At 30.2% G+C, this 23,813-nt stretch overlaps 1 protein-coding gene across 2 annotated transcripts in view; it reads right to left on the bottom strand.

Moving 5' to 3' along the window:
* The window catches only part of LOC121119421 (protein TANC2), a 98,880-nt gene that overhangs the window by 2,931 nt on the left and 72,136 nt on the right, over nt 1-23,813 (bottom strand). Inside the window, exons 1-6 of one of the 2 annotated variants that reach the window (XM_040714085.2) lie at nt 6,855-7,014; nt 6,332-6,598; nt 3,014-3,550; nt 1,726-1,977; nt 899-1,379; nt 50-549 (exon numbers count right to left, since the gene is read on the bottom strand). In XM_040714085.2, the coding sequence (XP_040570019.1) occupies nt 50-549; nt 899-1,379; nt 1,726-1,977; nt 3,014-3,550; nt 6,332-6,598; nt 6,855-6,867 (2,050 nt within the window). In that variant the 5' untranslated portion in view covers nt 6,868-7,014. Of the gene's footprint in view, nt 1-49; nt 550-898; nt 1,380-1,725; nt 1,978-3,013; nt 3,551-6,331; nt 6,599-6,854; nt 7,015-23,813 lie in introns of those variants that run through there. The other variant, XM_040714084.2, reaches the window with a different exon arrangement.

Raw genomic sequence — 23,813 nt, 5'->3', positions numbered from 1 at the left:
AATGAATTAGAACTCGTAAATATGTACAATGACATCATGAAATACTTACTTAAAAATCGATTTAAAAAGTTGCACATCTTTTTAAATTCCTCCATAGAAAGAGTAGAATTGGATTCAAGAGTGATGACAGCTTGATACAAGCTATTTACTGTCAAAGGATTTAATGGAGTAACTAATACAGAGAGTATATTTCTATAAGGCTCAAAACTAGCCGAACTAGGGAACTTGAGATTAAACTCCAAGAGATAAATTTGTGAGAGGGAGATGGGGAGTACATGAAGGTTGCTTGACTTAATTTTAAGAAAGTTACGTGAAATGAGATCCAGTGTGAGTCGAATAAAGAGTATGTTTCCATAGTAGGGTGGCCCAAGAAAATGGGAAATTAGGAGATCAATGGGAGATTTGGGACCAGGAGAGGTTGGACGCCAAATGCCATAGGATGCAGGACGAATATTGTCCATCATTGTATCTTCATGACGCTTGATCGTCTTTGAAACATATCCGGATACATCCTTCATTACTCTTTCATCATCCGTGCTCCTGTCCAAACTAAAAGAATAGATAGTTAGCAATGAAAAATACATAAATAGGAAACTTATATACATCTATTAAAAATCCTGACGTAATTAAGCCTTTTAAATTGCCAGGCCCATATAGATATGTATATTATTTGCAGAACTGATTTACGAGGGATTTATAGTACAAGAAAATATTTACGCAAGTAAAAATAAATTAGTACTATATACATATCAATAACATAAAAGTGAATTGAGAGCAATGATATTAACATTTAAAATTTCTGGGCCATAATTCAAAAATAAAAAGATATTCCCTTTGTTCAAGAGTAATTATGTATGAAAATATGAATTATAACTACAAATTTATGAATCATATTTACCTGAGTCGATGAAAGGGTAATAATTTTTGTATTTCCTCTTGAGTTTCAGCATTCAAAGTTACAATAACCTTTAGCCAAGGTGGAAATTCGGGTAGAGTATCACTTATAAACGTGGAAATAGTTTCTCTATTGTCTGTGCGATGGATTTCTGCTTCATCAAGCCCGTCTATAACAATGGACTTTAGGTCCCTTTCATCTTGAAACAAGTCCTTTAGAGGAAGGAGTATCCCTTCTACAAAAGATCTGCGAGGGTTAATGAGACAGGCAGAAAGACTGAGTCTCTTTTGTAGATCGGGATCGTCCAAAAGGACTTGACGGTATGGAATAACTGACTGAAAGAGGAGGGACGCTAGGGAATGTACAAACTCTGGTATTGAACAGGTTGGAGCATTGTAGGACTGACAAAAGTGATAGGCAATCACGCTGGAAGAGAGAATGTCCACTGTAGTGGGTGGCTCTAATTTCCTTGCATTCTTACAACCTGAAATAAAGATATATACTATTAAATATATCCAACCATATGTAGATTAAATAAGATTAAATCAATGGATGAAAAAAATACAACTAATAATATTTATTTGTTATTTTTTTAATTAAATCAGAAGACAAAAAAATCTTTTTATTTATTAAAAAAAACCAAGTATCTTCAATAATAAATATTGGATATATGAAGAAAAAAATGCAAAAATATTTATTAGCACAAATAACCTTATTACATTATATTTTGCACCTTTGAAACCATAAAATATACCCATATGTACATAAATGGTGTTACAAAAGCCATAATTATATATACATATACAACCGCTATATTCCACTTTACATACCTTTTCGACCAAATGAACTTTGACGAATCATGTGTTTAACAAGAGCCGTTTTCCCAGTTCCAGGGAGACCTGAGATAATAATCCCAGCATTTGTAGGAAGATCTGAGCCAAGATGATGAACAGAGTCAGTAAAAACCCAACGACGATTCACTAAATCCTCTCCAGGTCCGACCACATCAAAGTCCGCAAAATCGTCATCGTGACCAAAGTATAAGGTTTTGAGAGGGTATTGAAGACGCTTTGAGTCCTTTTCTATAAATATAAAATATAAGAATTAGCTCAAAAAATTCACTCAAATTAAAAAAAAATCCAATTTGCATGAAATTTGATATATTGTATTTTTTTCCAAAAAAATATCGTCTTTGTGTGAAGATATAAGTTACAAGTCAGGAATGTTTCATTCCACTAACAAATTAAAGCTTCTTTCTACATAAGGGGGGACCTGACAAAAATTAAAAATAGAGGATATTGAAAAGCTTTTTAGCACATTTAAATATTACCTACATAGTTGTGGTTAAGTCACGAACCATGATTATTATTTAACTTTAAACAAAAAAAACCAACTTCCACGATCTAAATGCATTTACTCAACGAGGCAAACACAAATTGTTTCTTTTTATCCGCCATATTCTTACTCACTTCTTTAATTTGTACAAAACTTCTACTAGAATTAGAAAACTCTGCTGCAAATTTTATTTAAAAACCTTTAAGAGTAACTCTTTGGTTCACGCCTTATACATACAGCATAATATGATGTGTGATCCTTTAAACGTGTATAAATAAATAAGATGCCCATTTATGCTTTATTTAAGCAAGAAAAAAATAAGGGAACACTCCAAAAAAAGAAAAGGTCTAACAACTTTTCAATTGTTTTAATACTTTTTTTCTATAATATACATATATGAAAAGATCATGCTTCCAAATTGGAAGGATGAAGATGAAGCCATAGTAAAATGAAGAGCGGATATGCATATGTATATCTCTGAAACCTTTTTTTTAAGCAACATAGTTGTTAGTATTGATAATCTCATACTTACACATTTTTGACATGATGATGAAAAGTAACTGTCACAAAATGAATTTTGTCTTCAATGTACAAAAATATTAAAATAAAATGAAGTTGATTTGTAAGTCAATGATTGCAAGGAATTAAATATAATTTATCATACATTCCATAGCGAGTGCCTATTGTTTATACACTTTTGTATAATGGGCATTGATTATTTTGGCAAAATATATACATTCAAGACAGACTCTCATAGAATTCTTAAATATATATTCAACTTACTCAAAGTATTATTAAAGTTTTCTTCATCTTCTTCCTTGAGAGTATTTGGAACTTGAAAAGTTCTTTTAGGAGCAGCATATGAGGCTGAATCAACAAAGGACATGGAGGAGGATCCCGTGGAGTGTTTCAACTTTCTCCAGGATATCATTGAATGTCGCTTTTGATTGTTTCGAAAGAAGGATGAGGATGTAGACATGGACCTCACAGATGAGGGCCTCAATTCGCTAAAACTCGACTGTCCACTGACCATAGACTCTCGATCCATTTCACGATCCTCATAGCCTCCAGCAGAACTGAGCAAATCATCCTCAGTTCCTCCTCCACCATTTGCTGCTCCTCCATAGACAAAATCCTCAATGCGTCTTCTGATGGCATTTCGATCCTCGAGACTCGACATGGAGGTGTTGTAGGATTGAAATCCAGACTCAGAGCTGGCATTGCAAATACTTCTTCGTTTGATGGGTTCTTCTTCCTTCGTGCTTGGAACTGGGGAGCCGCGAAGGGATTGACATCTGAATCGATTTCGGGAAAATGCTCCTGTTGAAGCAAATAATAAAAAGATGATTAACACTTTTGAATTAACATTTTTATATAATAATAAACACATTAATTGCTCTGTAAATAAACACTTTTCAAAGGGAAAAAAAGAAGCCGAGTTACATGTAATTTAAGTCTTGTTTAATAGCTCACTGATATTTCCGTCCCAAAAAATATATATTTATTTATATTTTGCAATAAACATACAAGGTAAAAGTATGTATACAATACGCATACATACCTATTATGACTTTTGAGTATACGGCGGGGGATAAAAAGTATTTAATATATTTCTAACTCTATAAGTACTTTTTTGATGAAAAAAAAAAAAAAAAAATCAACTGTACTTCATAAAAATCCATGAAAATTAGATCATCGAAAAAATATTAAAAATATTTTTTTCAAATAAAATCAAATCATTATCTTATTTAGTTTGTGAACACAAAAACAAGCTAGAATGATGATTCTCAAGATTGAGCCTGGATTACACTTGTGTTCTTCGACGAACAATTTTTTTTTTTTTTTTTGATTAATTCTTTAAAAAATGTCACAAAATGAACTTAAAGAGGTTACATAAAAATTGATAGCTTTTATTTGAAAGGCCGTATTGAGGCCAAATTAAGTATCATAAATCAAATGAAGGTTCTAAACTATACATATTTAATATTCTTGCATATCTTTATTGATCCCAAAAATTGTAATACAAAGCATAGAATTAACTGAAATTGTCTATCAAATATTGGGTTATGTGTAATATATGCTGTAAAAAAAATAACTGGACATTTCTGGATTTTTGTTAAAGATTCTTTTTTTACCAATATTTTTAAATAAATAATAACTTTTTTAATTATAGTAATTTTGTTGAAAATGTTTCTAAAAAAATATATTTTCGTCAATTTCCCTATTTATTAATAGTTATTCCAATGGTTCTCAAAGGAGCTTCCGCAGAACCCAAGGGGGGTTCCTTAGTAGACCTCCTGGGGTTCCGATTTTTTTTTCTCTAGACTATGTGTATTTTATAAAGGCATACAATTGGGATTTCTCTGAACCAAATAAGGTTCAGTATCAAGTAAAGTTTAAGAATTATATAGTTGTATTATCATGTTCTGGATGTAATATAATTTGGAAAAAATCGCACTATTGCTCATGATATAATTAATAATTATAGTTTTATTTTAATCAATATAACTATTTCTAATATTGTAATACTGATTTGGTAATATATGTATGAAATACTGATAAAAACCCTTATATTTATAGGAAAAATCTTTGCTAAAGAGCAAAAATAAGACAAAAAACTATTAAAATCTCATTTTGTAAATTGATAAACAATTTCATTATTTTACAATTTGAACAAAATGAAGTAGCCCTCATATTGAACAACAAAGAAAGAGATCTTATCAGAAGCAATACTATTAATTTGTTAATTTTTCTTCTAATACTGATTTTTAATTTGCACGTTAACACACAAAAAAGAGAAAATATTGGAATACAAATAACCCATGTTTGTATACGCTTGTAGAAATATCTGATTTTTTGATTAATAGGAATAAAGGGGAAAGTATTTTTGGATCGGAGTCTCTTATCAAATTTTACATAATTTGTAATTGGATCAAAAAATAAATCTTAATTTAATATAATAATAAGATGAAGCATATATATTATGATTGGGGATTAAATAGGGCAATATATTCAAAGAATAGAATAAAAAATATAAATATATAAAAACTCAACCCCTTTTCGAGAATAATGCAATGAGGAAGAAAGTTTTATTTTATTTATTCTACAGCTTGCGTGTACATAAAACAAGTGATGCGTTGGCACAAAATCAATACTAAACAAAAACCAAGAACAATACCAATATCTTTTTTTACAACCAAAATATAAACACATCAATATTTAATTGACTTATTTCGGTCAATTGGATTGAGATACTCAGGAATATTAGCTATCGTCTAGAGGAATGGTTCCCAACCGGAGTTCTGAGGAGCAAAATGACTTCGCAGTGTATCGTGTAATGCTCAGGGATATTATCCACTAATTACTTTTCTAAAAAATCTGAAAAATGTAGTATTTTAAAAAGGTAAAAAAGAGTTTTAAAAGACATGCAAGAGACAAATATTTGGTCCAAATGAGTTGCCCCCCCCAATATTCCTAGAAGCTTTGTAGTGATTAAAAGGTTGAGAATTACTAGACTACACCCTTCAATTAATATATGAGACTTGGTTAGCTCTAAAATGGTATTTCAAATCAGACACGTCCGTAGGATTATATAAATATTTGGCGTTTATTTTTTTTTGAAAAAAAAACTAAATTTTTGAAAAAAAAAAATTCAAATATTAAATTTTTCCAAAAAAACATTAAAAATCCATAGTTATTTTCAAAAATCTGAAGTTGTTCAAAAATCAAACCTTAATTTTTTTGGAAAAAATCAAAAATCTATAGCTATTCTCAAAAAAATAAATTTTTTGAAAAACATTTCAAAAATCCATAGCTATTCACAAAAAAAAAAAAATTTTGTGGGAAAAAATGAAGAACAGATTCTGCAAATAGAAGCTATCATATCATTTTTATAACTGTGTAGATTAACGGCACATTCAAAAAATTAATCAAAATAATATATTAGGATAAATGTAAGGTAATTAGATTGAGAATAGATATTTAATCCAGACCCATTCTTGAGAAAAATCACTCAACTTTTTGGTTGTGTTGACGTATCACAAATGTACATTGTATATGTACTTATATATAGATAAATAAATTCGAGTTCCATCTCCTTACCTTTCTGACAAAGAAGACATTTCTGATTTTTAAACATGCAGGCATAGCATTTAGCATGACCACAATTTGAGTCGATGAGTTTGCGTTTATTAGAGTTATTAAAAGGTAGATTACAGCTGGGACATCGATTTGAGGAGCCGGGACGAAGTGGAGGGAGCTCAGATCCAATACGTTGACTTCGAGATGAGGGTGCAATAGAACAAGATGAAGATGAGGAAATGGAGCAGGTCTCAGAGGCAGCTGTTGCAAAAAACTCTCTATTCACATCTAAAAATAAAAATGAATATATTAATATTATTGTTAAATCCATTGGTATTTTCTCTATAATATAATTTTATGTAAATGGATGTATTTTAAGTATCAAAAGCAATTAAGATAAATCATTAACATCATAAGTATTTTATTCCATCTGAAGCACCCACACAATGCATTTCTAACCGGTAGCATCAAAGGACTTACATCCTCAATTAGACAAAACAATCTTTATTAAAATGTCAATTTACGTATAGTAGACACTACTTACGATAGGAATTCATATTGAAAGCTCCAATAAACTATATATGTACAACAAGATTAAATAACTAATTTAAACTGCATATTAAAATAACTAGATCACAAAGAACAACACAGTCAGTCCACCTCTATCACCATAAAGAACTACCCAGTGACTAAAATAAAACTGAAATTTTTTTGGGGAAATGAAAATTACCTGCTGGGAGGCGTAGAGACGCTGCTGACATATGAGCGTGAGCTCAATTCCATTGATGTTGATGATGGGAAGCGCTCGTATTAAATATGTATGTACAATACATATGTGATCTTTAAATTTTGATGTGCTAGGAACACATTTATGTATTTATAGAAATTGAGTTTCCCTTCTATGGGAAATAAAAAAAGGACACAATGACTATTGAAATCGTTCTAACCCTTTTCTAATATATATTTTTAGTACAAGTTGCGACCAATAAATTAGACGTAAATATGAATAAAGAATTTGAGTACTTGTAGTGATTAATGTTGTAATTTTTGACCATTTTTGATGAAAATTACTAATTGATAAGTAAGACGTTGCACATTATAAAGTTCATATGCACAGAGTTATATTACTTGCTCAGGCTCCTTCGTCTAAACTACAACATTTTGAAAATTACAAAAAATTGTTAATTTCAAAAAATACCATCAAATTTGGAAATTTTAATTCATAAATAGAATCAAGGTTTTACACCTTAGTTAGATTATAAATCAATATAGTCGTCTTTTGCCTTAATGACCAGTTCCAACCTGATGCAGACCTTTGCATAGTAGTTCTTTACAAGGCACGGCTCTAGGTTGGCTCTAGCAAGGACGATGTTGGTCTTCAGTTCGTCTTTTGTTGTGTACTGGAATCCCAAAAGCTTCCCCTGAGGTGCTCAAAAATACCGAAGTCGGGACTGTAAAGAGTCCAAAATTTTATTTTTGAACTGGGTAACACGATTTTATCTATCCAGAGGCTTCAAACTCTGACTAGGAATTCTCTTGTAGGGATTAAGGTTTAAGTCTTGATTCACCAAAATGGTGCATGGTGGGGTTGCTGCTGTCAAATATACGGTCACTTTGCCTCTTCTGCTTTTAATGGTGCCTTCAACTACATGAAGTAATTATTTTGGCCTCTTTGACCTTAATCTGGACCCTGTGGAAGCTTTTGGTGTTCTCTCGCGGTCACTCGCAGAGCATTTACATACCAGGACTTTTTCCACATGCGAATAGTTCAAGAATTACAGCTATGCGTTTGGTTATGACACTTTAATTTCTCGGTTGACTTTGCTTATTTTTTAATTGCAATTTATTTAAACAATTGTTTACAATAAGTTATAAGGGTTAAATATCAAAATTAAACGAAATATGACAAAGGCACTCCATTTAAACAGTGTTGTATTTTAGACGGATAATAACCAAGATATTGATCAAAATGCAATGATAACATCCATCAGGTAATATATTAATGATGGTGAAATTAAATGAGGCTTTATGAGACGTGTACAAATTGTACAATTTCGATCTATATACATAGCTAGTAAGTATTTAGGAAAGTATCTGGACCCACTAATAAAAAATATCAATAATAAGGGGTTAAGTTGATAACTATTTTTTGGGTGCAATTAGGAATTTTTACCCCGAGTGGTGAGGTCTAACATAAATCTTTGAGGATCTTACTTAACATAAAAGGAAGGTTATAAGCTATGGCTGGGGTTAGGTTAGGGGGAAATCAATTGTTCATTGTGCCTTAAATCTAGCCTATGGTATAAATATATAATAAAAACTATATTAAACAGATAATAAATAAAAACTGTGTGGAAACTCTATTTTCATTCTTCAGGAACACGTTTCATAAAAATATATTTATTAAAAAAAAAAAAAAAAAGAACATTTCCTCGTATTTACTTCAACAATTATAAATTCATCCATCAATGTCAAAAGGTCGTCGTCGGCTGAGTATGAAAATGAGGACCTATCAAGAGCTTCGTGCACAGAATAATTAATAAACAATCAACGATCTATTGAGAAATCAAAATATATTAGGATTTGAATGAAAAAGTCAGAGGTCACTTCTTTCGGGTAATACCTAGTTAGTCAACAATATTACTAATTGAAATAGAGGTAATAAATTATGGATACCTTTGTATCTGTCCTAGATTGGATGTAAAAGACATCCAAGGAACAATCTTTCCTAAATGACATCATCATCAATCTACCTCGGTTATTTTGGGATGAAACAGATTTTAGTTCCTATATTAAGGACTGATACAACCAAATAGTACTACAGTCAATAATTTACTGAAATTAGCACAAAAATTTTCCAAACATAATTTCGAAAAATAGATTTTTTCTCTTTTGAATGATCAAAATTCGAACCATTTATTCCAGTAATCCAGTATCTAGGCCAGGGATGCCCAAACTTTTAATATATAATATTAAATATATTATATTTCAAATGTATGCCCAATCTTATTTTTCACAGCCAAACTTCTTAAAAAAGGTTAATCTGGCAACCCTGTTCAGGCGCGTCCGCAGGATTTTTTTTTTTTTTTTTAGTTTTTTGAAAAAATTAAAAAAAAAAAAAAAAAAATCCTCAGCTAGATAGTTTAATCGAATGACCTTCTTTTTTAGACCAGAAACCCGTAAAAAAATTATTTTCTCATAATTTTTTCCCCCTCATAGCGATAATTTTTCAAGAAATACTATCTGAAGCGAGAATGAATACTGGGCCGCACTTAAACATTAATCAGGCTGCAATATAGCCAGCGGGATACATTTTGGAAGTCCCTGATCTAGGCGCTTTTTAGTTTATTACAAGGAACAGATAATATCATTATTCGAATAACATGTTCCAAATTCTAACGATCGATTCCAGCCACCTCGGTAACAAGTGAGATACTCTTTTCCGTCATTGGGGAAATAATGATTAAGAAAAGAAGCAGAATTGGTTTTAGTGATGTAGGAGATATCTATGTTGGTAAGTGTGTCACGAAAATCTCCATCGAACATTCAACAAATAAATTCCTATTTTAAAAAACCAAACCTTATTCAACTTCAGAAACACCAATTGAAATTTGGTAAAATATGGTATATCCTTATTCAAACCCAAAAACTAGAATTCACTGAATTCAAGTACTTCTACTAAAACTCCAATCCTGCTAAAAATTCAGAACATTAGTTATAAAGACGGGGTTTCACAAATATAAATGTGTCATTAAGTCCCACAACAGTTTTTCAATCCATTAGAAACTCGATCCATCATCCAACACAAATTATCGTAATTACAATTGAATAATAAATTATTATACAACATAATATGTATTTTGAGTAAAATACTAAACACTCAAAATGTAGCCGACCTCCTAATTGACTCTCATTAACTGAGCAAAATATTTGGGTCAAAAACCATTCAAAACAACTCACATAATACATAGTTCATTCATAAATGGATTTTTTTTGGTGTGTGTGTTACCAATAAATGTTTTATTTTTCTAACTCGTTGAATCAGGAACCAACTTGACACCAGCAATAAAAACAACACCTGTGATTTTCCATTCCTTTCCATTGTTTTATATCGTATATATATATATAGGATACAAAAAAATCATTTTGAATGAATTATTGTATTCACGTATTTTTAAAACTACACTCTTTATTGTTGATAGTAAATGAGGGTTTTTAAAACACCCATGGACACAGAGTTTTTGTATTGACTATGAATTGTAATTAGCTAAAAGTTAAAAGTATTTTTTTTTATACTTTTTTTTTTGGCGGAAAGTTATTTTAAAAAGATCAATAAAATGATATTGAGAAGATTTGAATAGAAGATATATAAGCAACAAAAGTATAAAGATTTTGAACATTGACAACATAATCATTTTTAAACAAATTATATAAATATGTAGTTTAATAAGAAGGGAGCCGACTTTAATTGCTCAATGTATATTTGAACACATATCCACTCAATTGAGTTAGTTTTTTTATGAGCTCAAGTTCAAGAAGAAAAAACAACTTCTTTTTTTTCTGAAGCACTCACGTAGTACTCCTAACTTAGAAGGACTGCAGTGTAAGAATCAAGTTTGATAAAAATTAGCTCATATATATATTAAAGTCATGTCTTTCCTAACTCCAAATGGAATCAAGGCTAAAAAGGCTCTCCCTATGTCAAGCTATAATTAATGAGACTATTTTATTATTTTACGACATTCTAAGTAAAAAAAAATAATATATATAGAACTCATTTCCATAAAATATTTCCCTATATTGCTGATTTAGGACACAAATGTCCCGTTTGGTTCAAATTTTTACCGATTCTAGGAAAACTACTCGTCATTTATTAAAAGTTTCCGGTTGGATAATTATTTCACTATATGAACATAGATTAATTTGTTTCAAAATGATACAATATTGCATTTGCTTTTGAAATACCGCACAATATACATACTTTTGTGCAAAATTTGAATATAACTTCATATTTTTCTTAAATAATTAATCCAACATTTTACAGATTTATATTGGATCAATTGATACTCAAATGCACATCTATGGCTTTCCTATATAAATATCATATTATGGAACTACAAGTTCATTTTTACTTGATTAGCTGCATTGCTAATAATCTTAAAAATGGATAAATTTATTTATAAATATATTATTATTCTATGCAAAGAATTATAACAATTTATATTTTAACTTATTCAATTTCAACGTTTAAAAACTATTCGACGTTTAGAACACTACTAAGAAGCATGTTATGGTAAGTAAAAAACCCACAGCTCAACACAAAAAAATACAGATTTGTATTAGTGTTTTAGATATTCATTTGTTGAAATTGAATTATATATAGTTTAGTTGTGAATATTTCAACTATATCACATCACAATAATCAGCCAATTTCTACAAAAAGTTACCTATATTCATTATTCAAGGTCTACATAATAAGGTATGGGCAGTAAAAAATGTAGAAAATGAAACAGTAATTTTAAGGATCCAGGGGTACCCCAAGTACCCAGTGCAACCTGAGAGTTTGGAACTTTTTTTTTTTTGGTATTAGAGGAGTTCCTCTAATTTATTGGCGGTAGTTTTTAGCAATCCCACACACACTATCCCTGGGCCAATCCGATGGCGAAGGGTATTCAACCATATTATAAGAGGCCCTAAGCTATTTATCTTCTCGCCCTCCCTACCAATAATCTCGATCCATTTCTTAGAACATTGGATTAAATTTTAAAGAAATGCAAGGAAATTGTATTGCAATAATATTATTCACACTTGAAGGTAGTCCCTTGGGGGATGGAACGAACAAATATGTTCAGATATTTATCATTAAACATATCATGCGAATTTATGTGTTATTATTCATCATGAAGTTTGAAAAAAATACGGGCAATTTTCTCCAGGGCAGTTTTCCTTGTACCATTATAGATTATTATAGCATAAATACCCCAACAACAGCGGACATCATCTCGAGTCTCTAACAACCTCCTCATTAAAAACGCCATCGCTCTATACATTATCTATGACTAGGAATGACTTTTGTATTCTTTACTCTCCAGACCTTGACTAGATATATGTATGTATTGTGAGAATCCACTGTTTACAGATCCCCAATCAATTAATGTAGGTATATAAGAAAAAAGTAATCATATTCAAAGAGCAGAATTATTTCCCTTTTCCACGCAAATTAATTATAATTCATTTTCACAGAGTTTTAAAGCCATAAATCATAATTAAATATATTTTTTTTTGTCACAATAAAGGAACAAGATGGACACTACGTCTAGGAAATAAATTTGTATTTTTCTATGTACATATATGAGATAAATATCATATTTAAAATATTTAAAAAAAAAGAAAAGAAGATAAACGACCAAAATAGTAGCCAGCAACACATGTAGGAATGTACCTTTCAATAGCAATTAAAACAACCTTCACTCTCCCCCCTAGGTACTCACCCCCTACACATACAAATAACTTTATAATTGGAGGCCTTAATTTATGTTTTTTGCCTTACGTCATCACCGTTATGGGCGTAGGGAAAATCATCATTGCCTCTAAATAATAAGACAAAGAAAAAAGTTCATATGGTAAAAAAAAAGAAGGATACTACTTATTTTTTTGCAACGTAACCTGATATAACTTAATACTCAAGCCGTCATTCAGATGATAGAACTAATATATAAATATAATTTGTTGATTAAACGAATTGGATATTCAAATAAATTATATGACAAAGATAAAAACTCAATTGATTCTTCTTTAAGATGAAAAAAAAAGAGATATACACACAAGAAGGAAATAAATTGGTAGATCTTTATTATACTATATTGTACAAAATTCTTAATAAATCTACCTATTGGCTGACTACTTATCAATATGGACCTCTAAATTAAGTGCATATTATTTGTTCCTCCTAAAAAAATAACATCTACTTTAATGTTGACTACTTTTTGTTAAGTAGTTACTAACTCAAAATTGATTATTTTAATTTTTATTAATATTACAGACTTCCTTTGTTTGTTCTTTCGGAAGGATAATTAATATATAATATATCAACAATATCTCATTAATTATTATATAGACCAAAGATGCAATTCTTTAGGATTTATCCCCATATTTTGTGATATTGACGTTACGTTAAAATAGAACATCTTGGGATTATATACATACAATAATAATTGATTATATTAATTATATCTTCAAACTTTGTTATCCAAAGCGTTAAGAGTTCAGAATGGCAGAAAATGTGTAAACTGGCAGCCTCCTATAGTTTTTATAACGAAACTTGAACAGGGGAATGTTTATCAACGCTGCAAAGATAGGCTTAAAACGCATAAAGAAAATTATGTTACACACTTATCAGGAGATATTGTTCAAAGTCAAGAAGAATATGACTTATAACGGATTTGAGTTAAGTGTCAAATTGTTTTGATATTTCAACCAGGGGCGTTGCTAGCTTCCATCATTTGCAAGAAGGAGGCTTAGCACATATGTTGTGTACAAATTGCAATTTTGTGCAAGTTGCAATCAAAAAATGGGATGACTAATTTTAAATGAAGGGGTGACAATACTTTGAATGAGGATAATGCAATAATTGAATATTCAAAAATAGATGGTAGAGGTATTAATGCTGTCATTTTTGACTATTTTAATAAAAATACTAAAAAATAATTATTAAGTGGCACAATATTAAGTTCAAATAACCCAAGATTTATAGAAATACAAGGTTATACAATAACACTTTTCCAACTGATATTTGACTTCCACCACGCTTTTTAATAGTGACGTCATAGAGAATAAATGTTACTATGAGTAGCTATATATCACCCTCCTTGACTTTTACTGTTAGAATACCGCTGTTATTCTCTATGCCGTCAAAACCTGTGTGTCTTGCCTAGCAGTCGGTACAATACATCAAATTGAAAATTCTAGCAAGTCTGATTACATGATGGTCTAACATTGTATTTCTATTAACCTTGCAAATACCCAAAATTATATTACACATAAATGAAAAATATCCATGTAATTTTAATAGATGAAAATGAACGGATAGTATCAATGTATAGTTAGTAATTAGAATGACCAAATTTTGTAATTAAAAAATGAATTTTAAGGAGAATAAATTAAAACTTGTACAAGTTGCTTGTATACAGCTTCTATATATGATGATGATTTTTTTGCAGCACTTTCAGAATCGAGGTTCACCACCATTGAAAAATATGATACAAATAATGATTGCATTGTACCGTTAAATACGATTGCACTTTCACGAGTGTTTTTTATTATACTTTAAAGTTGATACATACACAAAAGGAAGTTTTATTGTAGAGGAAATAGAAAATTACAAGTATTTAAATCAATAAATTTTAAACCATTAAGTAGTAGACAGAGAGTACCCACCCATAACACTCTTTAGTGTTTAATAGTCTGATATATGTCTTAAAACATCCACAAATTACAAAATAACAAAAACATACATTTGCAAGACGAAAGTAAGAAAAAGATTGATAAACCCATTAATAATAATATGTATTACTAAGAAAACGGATTTATTCATCACCAAAGCTCGATGTGTCAAATTTATTTTTGATAAATCTTCTGTATGATAATATATGTATCTATAGATATTTATATTTTAAAGTTCATCAGCATATATTGAGTGCATATATCAAAAGATATGAAATTTAACGGAGTTGTTGAAAAGATGATTCTTTGGGGTTAATATATTTTTTTAAACAAAAACAAGCAAACGTTTAATTTGCAAAATATATTGCTATTATAATAATCACAGAACATATATCCACTCCATCACAACAGATTTCAGGGGCATCTGCTGGCGTGGGCTGAAGTCCCCCCCCCCAAATTAAGGAATTTTTGCTTTTTACTAAAAAAATTATTTTCTCCAAAAATTTAATATTTGAAATTGTTTTTCAAAAAATTTTATTGTTTGTGAATAGCTGTGGATTTTAATTATTTTTTCCCCATAATTTTACATTAAAAAATTTTTTTTTTTTAATTCTTTTCACAAAAATTAATTTTTGTGAAAAAACCCGTGGATTTATGAATCTTTTTTTACACAAAGATAAATGCATGCACTGCTGAGAGATAATCAATGCAGAAACAAGATAAGGAACAATTTAGATTCCAGGCATGATAAGTCTATTTAAAAAGCATGCACAATACCAATCACTTTGTATTCAATTATAGTACACTTCAAAATTCCGTATTGCGTTGACTCATAAGTATATATATATATAGGGCTATTTTGTACCTTTTAGATGGAACTTAAAAATTAGTGCTATGTCAATCTTTATTTATTTGCTCCATTCCAGTCTTAGGACTGGTCCTATAAGTCCTTAAGACTGTCGGTCATTCGGACTATCAGTACTAGAACTGATTATAACAAGAAGAATTAAAGTTGAATGATGTTATCAAGGAACGAACTATATATATTTTCAGGACTGCAATCTTTAGTCCTCAATATGGACTAATACAACACAGCTTACCGGGTCAACCGTTTTTATTTATTCATTTATATTATGCAAATTTTGGGAGGTTAAGAGTTATTTTTTTTACAATGTCCCAACAATAAGCAATGTTGTACAAGACCTCATTTTCTGCCGATTGCTATGAAAAAAAGTGTCATAGTCGCCATCATGAGTACACAGTACTAGAATAGGATTGAGATCGCATCGCTCCTCCGCGCGGGATTGTCATAGAATGTCATCTGGAAGCAGACTGGGACCTCGAGGAAACAATTTATAATGTATCCATGCGGTTGAAGGTCGGGGAGGACCTCAGCTCTCCTGGAGCAGGCAGGAAACTCTCCATATCTGTCAACCTCCTGCAGTCGGCCTTCAAGAAAAAAGCCAAATTCCTCAACTGCTGACATGACCCGGAAGATGAGCAAGTTCCCATCAGCAGAGTCCAGGGCTCTAAAAAAGGTAGAAGGAAAGTCTTTGTGGCATATTCCACGGCCACTGTTGACAAAACAGCGAGAAAAGTCTTTTCTAATGAGAAGAAATTTACTGTTGACTTAGAACAATAACTCACAAACTAACGATTAGATTGTCATGAAATTTTGAGAGCTGTCTTTTGAAAATGAGGTTAATTAAAAAATTGCACAATTTATGTGTAAAATCCGGTAATTTTCTGCTCATGTCTTAAGATATCCGAGGTAATAGTCGTGAGACATGGAGAGCCATGTCAGTCGCCCTTTTTAAATTAGGCCTATTCTGGAAATTTAAAAAAAATATGTCTTTAAAAAATTGTAGTTTAATTAGTTATTCGGTCAAAATTGAAGTTGTCCCCCTTAAAAATTTTCATGTCATTCACCTATGGTAAAGGTAGATAGATTTTGACTTCTTTTAGCAAAGATTGCTCCGTGGGGTGTTTTTTGCGTCTAATTTAGACGTGTGCTTAAGATTTAAGACGGGACCTGAGGTGACACCAAAATTTAGAGACCAACTACGAATATACCATTAAAATAAATTGCACGATCTATCAAACATAATTATCAATCATTTAACCAACAAGATATTATAACACAGTAAAAAATAAACAATAATAATTATTCCAAACTAAGAGGCTCTTAGCTGGTAGTTCGATGTACATAGGATTTATGAGAGTCACAAATGACCCATTTTTATAAATGGTCATAAAGATCTCCTTTTTTGACCTCATTAAACTCACTCATACGTATTATTTATACAAAGAAATGAAACTCGAGTCAGTTGGAGTTTTTTTTTTTTTTGAGCCATTAAAATAACTAACCTTAGAAAAAAGGTTATTTTTTGCACAAACAAGGGAATGCAAACGACTTAACTGCTTATAAAATTAGATTGGTGTTTTTTTTTGTTGCCCATTTTGGTTTAACCGTATAATTGCTTAAAAATAATTCATATATAGGTATACAAATTAGGTAAAAATTATAATTTGCTTTCATACCTAAGTACATATATCAAAATAAGTATTTAATTAGGAAAATTGTATTAAAAATACTTATTAAAATAATCATTTTTTTAAATAGGAATAAGTAATATTTGTTTTTTTTTATAAAGTCATGATGGGCTTTTGATTGCTTTGATATAAAAAAAACCCTCTCTTAATATATATTATTTTTACTCTTTGAAGAGCTATTTTTAGTAAAGTCATTCTGTTACATTCTTTTATGCCTCTTTAACATGAAATACCCTTCAAATAAATAAATAAGTATTTATTATTTTAGGTTCATCAATCTTTGGCTACATTAAGAAAGAAGAGGTTAGATTTTTATAAGGGTTGCCAAAGTACTTAATATGGGCCCTGTCCCAATAATCAGTTCTTGAAAACGTCTTCAATTTTTAAGCATCATTTATACTAATATAATTGTAAATATTCTGAGTTTACTAATTGAATTCGTTCAGTTCAAGTATATTTCATACCCACGAATAGTTTGTCATTATTTTTAATTAACTCATTTATGTACAATGATTCATAAGTGCAACCAAAGATCACTTTTATGCATTTTTGAGGTATTTAAAATGTGTCGAATGTTCCGTATGTGCATTTTGTTTGTTGTTGCTATAATTGACAAAATAATGAAGAAAATTGCACAAATATGTTCAAACTTAATTAAGGAGATTTCAAATACATTAAGAACATATCAATAATAGCAGAATCTATTGTTGGGGACATCAGATATTTATGATGATTACTAAGATTATATAGGTCCGGTTCCACGTCCCATTGGCCCTGTACCTTTTGTCGGGGTTTTAAAAACGTGCATAACTCTGAAGAACTCTTTATAATGCATCATTTTTACTAATGATAAGTACCTCAGTTTATTAACGAAATAAGTTGAATAAAGCTTATATCGTCATTATTCTTAATTTAAGCATCTTCTAAGTATTCATGTATCTAATAAATATTGGACAGTCAAAATTGATTGATGATTACGTCACGGCCTGATATATATAAGAACATCATTTAATTTATATTATTCAATTAGACGACTTTTATGTCTGTTTCCGACGCGTCCTTACGGGACCGGACGTCAAAATTTTGGGACTCTTACATTCCTAATGATTAAGCCATTCAGAAATATAATAAAAAGTGGTTTGGAAACGATTTGGACGCATCATTAAAATGTTGAAGCGACGTCATTTTTTTTTTTTTTTTGACCCATACTGAAGTCAGTCTTATTATTGCTGCAAAAGTTTTGGTTCTTCTTGACTGTCTAATAATGCAATTTACTTTTTGATGTTATAGGTAGTCCAAAAAGAGATGTAAACTGTCCTTGCAGCCTTCTCGGGAATAACACGTAGAGGCGTAACCTTTTTTGTTATTGCTCAGAGATTTTTAAACTTAGAGACTTGGGATGAAAACATAACTGTTAATTTTTGTTTCAGCTGTCGTTTAGCCCGTAAAAATAAGGGGGATAAAATCGTATTAAAATGTTACAGCAAGTTTTGGGTCCCCACTCTGTACATCTCTAATTTCTACTTTGAGAGTTAATATTCAAATTTGTAACAGCAATTTTGTATATTATGGTAATAAAAAAATAACAAATAAACAAAAATCCTACCTATAACTTCTGTGTTTACTTTTCGTCTACCTATTTTAATCAGTAGTAGATAGTCCTCATAAAAAACAAAAACAATAATTTAACATATACACATAGGTACCTATACCCCATAGTCATAACAACACTCTAATAGTAATTATTATGGGTTGCACCTGGTAAAAAATACTACTCAGAGTTAATTTACAATATCTGTAAGTTGAAATAAACAAAACTTTGTATGTATTTTTTAACTTAACATGAAGTTATGTTATTACTTGTTTATGCTCCTTAATTAATGTTGACAAATGAGAGGAAAATCTGTACATTCATACACATGTATTATTATGTATTCCCTAGTGATTTGAATTTGTTTCATAAATAAGCACATATATTAATGATTCATAATATAAAATTATAATTTCACAATGTTACGCCATGTTTTTTCTCATTTACAAACGTATCTTTTCCACGGCTGGTTTAAAAAAAAAATAAACAAGGGTACAAAGTATTTTCCTTTCAGTTGTTTTCATAAGTTGACTCTTCTTTGACTTAAAAATCAGCTGATTCTACAAAAGGGTATATTTTGTTATAATTATACGAGGATGGTATGGAAAGTTTCCAACCTCATAATTGTTCACGAGACACTAATTGTTTTCTGGCTCAATTACACGGAGTTGGATTGACTTATACGCGTAAAATTTTAACACAACAATCCTTTATATGTCTTTCAATCTATATAAAGATTACACTTTCAAAAACAAAAATCTAATGACACTTTGAACCTCGATTTAATCCATTTTCAAAAAATACTCACATCAACTTGCTCAAACTGCGCGTCCAAAATAGGCGAAACTTTGGTAAGTAACTGTCAACAGTTGCTAGATGTATGTGACTAGCTTTTATTTACAAATCCTGAAATCTTCACGTTGAGGTCGGAAAGTTTTCAGAAATAATAATTAAAAGAACCTTCATATAATCTGTCATTTAAAACTGACGTCATTGATTCTTATATTGATAACAGTTGACAAAAAAAATAATACAGAAGGCTAGGTGCAACATGTTGTTTTTTTTTCCTTCAAAATTTTCGATATCCTTTTGAGAGTCAAGTTTGCGCATGTATAAAAAAGCTTGACGTGGTCCACATTTAATACACTATCCCTTTACGCTGTGCATACACAAATAACATAATAGATTTCGTACTATCTGGATATGACCTCTTTTTAGGAACATTAAGCTTATATCACGATATAATTAATAAGGCGCATGAAAAATGGAGTAATTTCATTTCTTTTCATTTTTCTCAAAACAAAAAGCTTTCAAAAAAATAAAAAGAAAACCGAAAAGGGTCAAAGAGTCAGCCAAAAATACATCATACGCATAAATATCTTTGCTTTTGTTTAAAAAAGAAAAGAAAATTGCATGACCAAAAAATTAACACGTTCAATTTTTATGTCTTTAGTGATATGTACACTGTACTCTAAATATGAATTGCTATTTTTGTACTATAAATAAACAAACAAATACAGGCATCACCAAATGGAACGTTTCAAAACTTTCAAACATAAACAAAACTTTTTTTTTGTTTTCAAATTTATAAAAAGAAGTCACAAAATAATTTCATATATATATATATAGCAACAAAGAACTCTTGTCTAGTCAAGAAATATCTTACTTATTTATCATCTTTTCAAAATAATATGTAAACATTTATTTGGTCTATATCAAACAATTGCAAATAGAGAGCTGTTGGCTATGACTTAACATGAACCATCGTTAACAGCCTTATTTAAGGATGAGTTGATTCTTAAGTTAAAATACTACTATTTTTTTGGTATTCCATTGTTAGATTATAGTTAGAAGTTTCTTTGATCAGCATTTGATCACTAGTTACAATCATATCAACAATATATTGTCTTTTTTATGTTTGCATCGACATTTTTAGTCCGATTGGAACATGTCAACATTATTTAAAAGGTGAGAGCCTAGGAAATTCAGTGGTACCAACGACTCTTCAAAATTTTCATACATAAGAGTTTTATTCAAACATATGGATAAACAGTGAGGCACACACACAAAAAAAAAACAACAACATAAATTTAACGTCATCACATCACAATTTGAAGAATGTTTGGACAGAGAGCAGCTAAGCTGTCATGAGATTTTATTAGAGCAGCTGCAAACAGTCGTGAAAGGAAGGAAATATACACAAATTCCACTCCGAATATAGCAATAATCTAGGCATAAATTACTCCGATGTCGATCTTTAATTTTACTCCAAGTCCAACTATGACTTACACTTATAACCAGTGATGTAAATCTAGTTAATTTTTTAAATGACTCATTTTCTTTTTGGAAATGGTAGTCCAAAGAATGAATTTTCTTTTCCTTAGCAGTTGTCATTATTAATTAATTCATAAGTAGTTAACATCCTTTCCTAAATAGATTCAATTATATACAAAATCTGATTGAGTATTAGTGTTTGCTCACAAAAGATGGAGCGTAACCCAGAGGATTTATTACTGAGTTATAATTATAAGTCTTTTTGGACTCAGAGTAGAATTGGGGATCGACATCCGAGTAATTCTAGCAAATGTCCTTGTTTAAATCCTTTTTTCCTCCCTCCCTCATCACAGGTGATTGTAGCTGGACTAATAAAACGTCATAAACATTATTATTTCTCCCTTCCAAAAGATTATTCCAATTGTCAGGGTTACCATGTTCATTTTTGGTTTATCTTTTTTTTAACATGCCCATTCTAAACTGGATTTTCATCACTACTTATAACTCCCGAGGAAACCTTCATTGAAACTCGTTGTTTTTTCACTATTTATATTTAGATATTTTGTCTTCAAAATTAAGTAATAATGGCACAGTTCTGGAAAATTAAGTAAATCAAGTTAAGATTAAAAACTAAAAAAAACCCTCCCGCTTTCTAGGACATGCTTATACACATTTATCAATAAATTAGGATGAAAAAGGTGAATTTTAAATTGATATACTCTAGCATTGATCCTTGAACTGATAATTAATTCCTTATTGTGTAAGAGAGAATCAGCAAAATTTGAATGCTACAAGGCCCCAAACTATCAAACAATGAATTATTTTATCATTTTTCTCAAAGACTCCCAGTTAACTGCAGAATTGGTGGTTACACCCTTGGCTTGCTACATGTTGTTAATATCAGTAACATAGAAAATGTAAAAGAGTTGGAAGCTCAAACAAGGAAACTGTTTTTTTAATCCAAAGAATTCCACATTCCTTGACCCACTCCTGCTGTTGTGTGCCACATTAATTATATTAACGATCATAATAAATGTTTTGACACATCATAATATGTACATACCTAAAATAAAAAAATAAAGTCATTAATACAATTAGTTTTAACGTAAATAAAAAAAGTATTTTTTACTAAATATACAATAATACATAGAGTAAGTATAGGAAGATACATTTTGACATAAAACGTTTTCATTAAATCATAGACATGATTGTTTACTTCTTTCTACAACATCAACATCTATTTAAAGCAACACATGAGTAATATTATTTAATTAATACTTATTGGTTAAAAATAACATGAAGGTAAAGGGGGTGGGAGCAGAAAGAATGGAGATTATGTACATTAGGGTGGTTTGTTTTTCAACTTTTTTCGAATTCAAATACAGCATGTATTTTACATTTTACATTTATTAATTAGTCAGTATTCTAAACTATAAAAAAAATTTATAAAGTTTTTTTTCTAGAGCTACCCTATTGAGTACAAAGAGAAAATAACATAAGGAAAATTACATCCTTCCTTCCTGAAAATGTAAAAATAAAATGCGCGTTATATGCGGATCATCAAATTTTCCCAATTGTTTTTTGTTCTATACGACAATTTGAGAAAGAAAGACTTTATAAACACTTTTAATAGGTTTAATTTTTTTAACAATTTAAAAAGGAAACGAAATTCGAAAAAAGTTGAAAAACAAACCTCTTTATTGTACAGTGAGGATGGTATAAACTCATCTAGGCTTAGGAATTAGTGTTGTATCGTCAAATTTGATGATCATCTGTCCCCTAGATCCGCATGCTACCTTTCAAGACATTCCGCTAGATAGTAATTGAAGGCTCGTATGACGAGATTCTACTCTGTAGACAAATTTATAGCTCCAAGGGATGCAATTTTGCATATTTAGCGCTCCAAAGCATGTATCTAGATTTTTTGTTTCTTTTAGGACATTATTTTGATGAATCATTTGAATAGTAATTCAGCTTATTAAAAAAAATATTTACTCTTTATAAAGTTATTCTAGAGCATTTTAATAGATGCATTTAATATTATGATGTACTCATGGTCATATAGTATCGGTCCTTATTTAGGACTGTGGTCTAGTACAGTCTGGTCCTATCCGATACAGTTTAGTCCAATTTTTAGGTCCTTAAATCAGGTAATATCGATCCCAAGTGACGTCAATGAGGGTATTTCTTTTCTTTGTTTGTCTTTGCAAAAAATATATTTTTTAATTATAATACGAATAAAATACAAACATAGCTTATTTTTACATAGTAATATAATATATTCCATTATATAACGGAATAATTAAAAAAAGGAAAACACTCTCAATGACATCCCGAAGGATCGATTATATTTATACCTTCTTTAAGGACCGACACAGCAATATTCGTAATAAATATTTCATTTATCTTATTTGCATTAATAAACATTCGATTTTTTTATGAAAAAAAAACTTCAAGGATCGGCAGTTAAGGACCACCCCAACACTAATTGAGACTAGGTTCGAGATATAATTTTTTTTTTTTTTCGGCATTAAGTCATTTTTATCTACTTTTTTTCGGTATCACCCCCATGGAGAGATCCCCCCTCCTCCCCCCTCTACTTAAATAACAGAGTTGGTCACTTATGTAACAATTTAAACATCA

Source organism: Lepeophtheirus salmonis, chromosome 6 (assembly GCF_016086655.4).
Source record: "Lepeophtheirus salmonis chromosome 6, UVic_Lsal_1.4, whole genome shotgun sequence".
In the NCBI taxonomy this organism is placed as follows: Eukaryota; Metazoa; Arthropoda; class Copepoda; order Siphonostomatoida; family Caligidae; genus Lepeophtheirus; species Lepeophtheirus salmonis.
The sequence above is the reverse complement of the archived record's forward strand: the minus strand, read 5'-3'. Positions and strand labels throughout refer to the sequence as shown.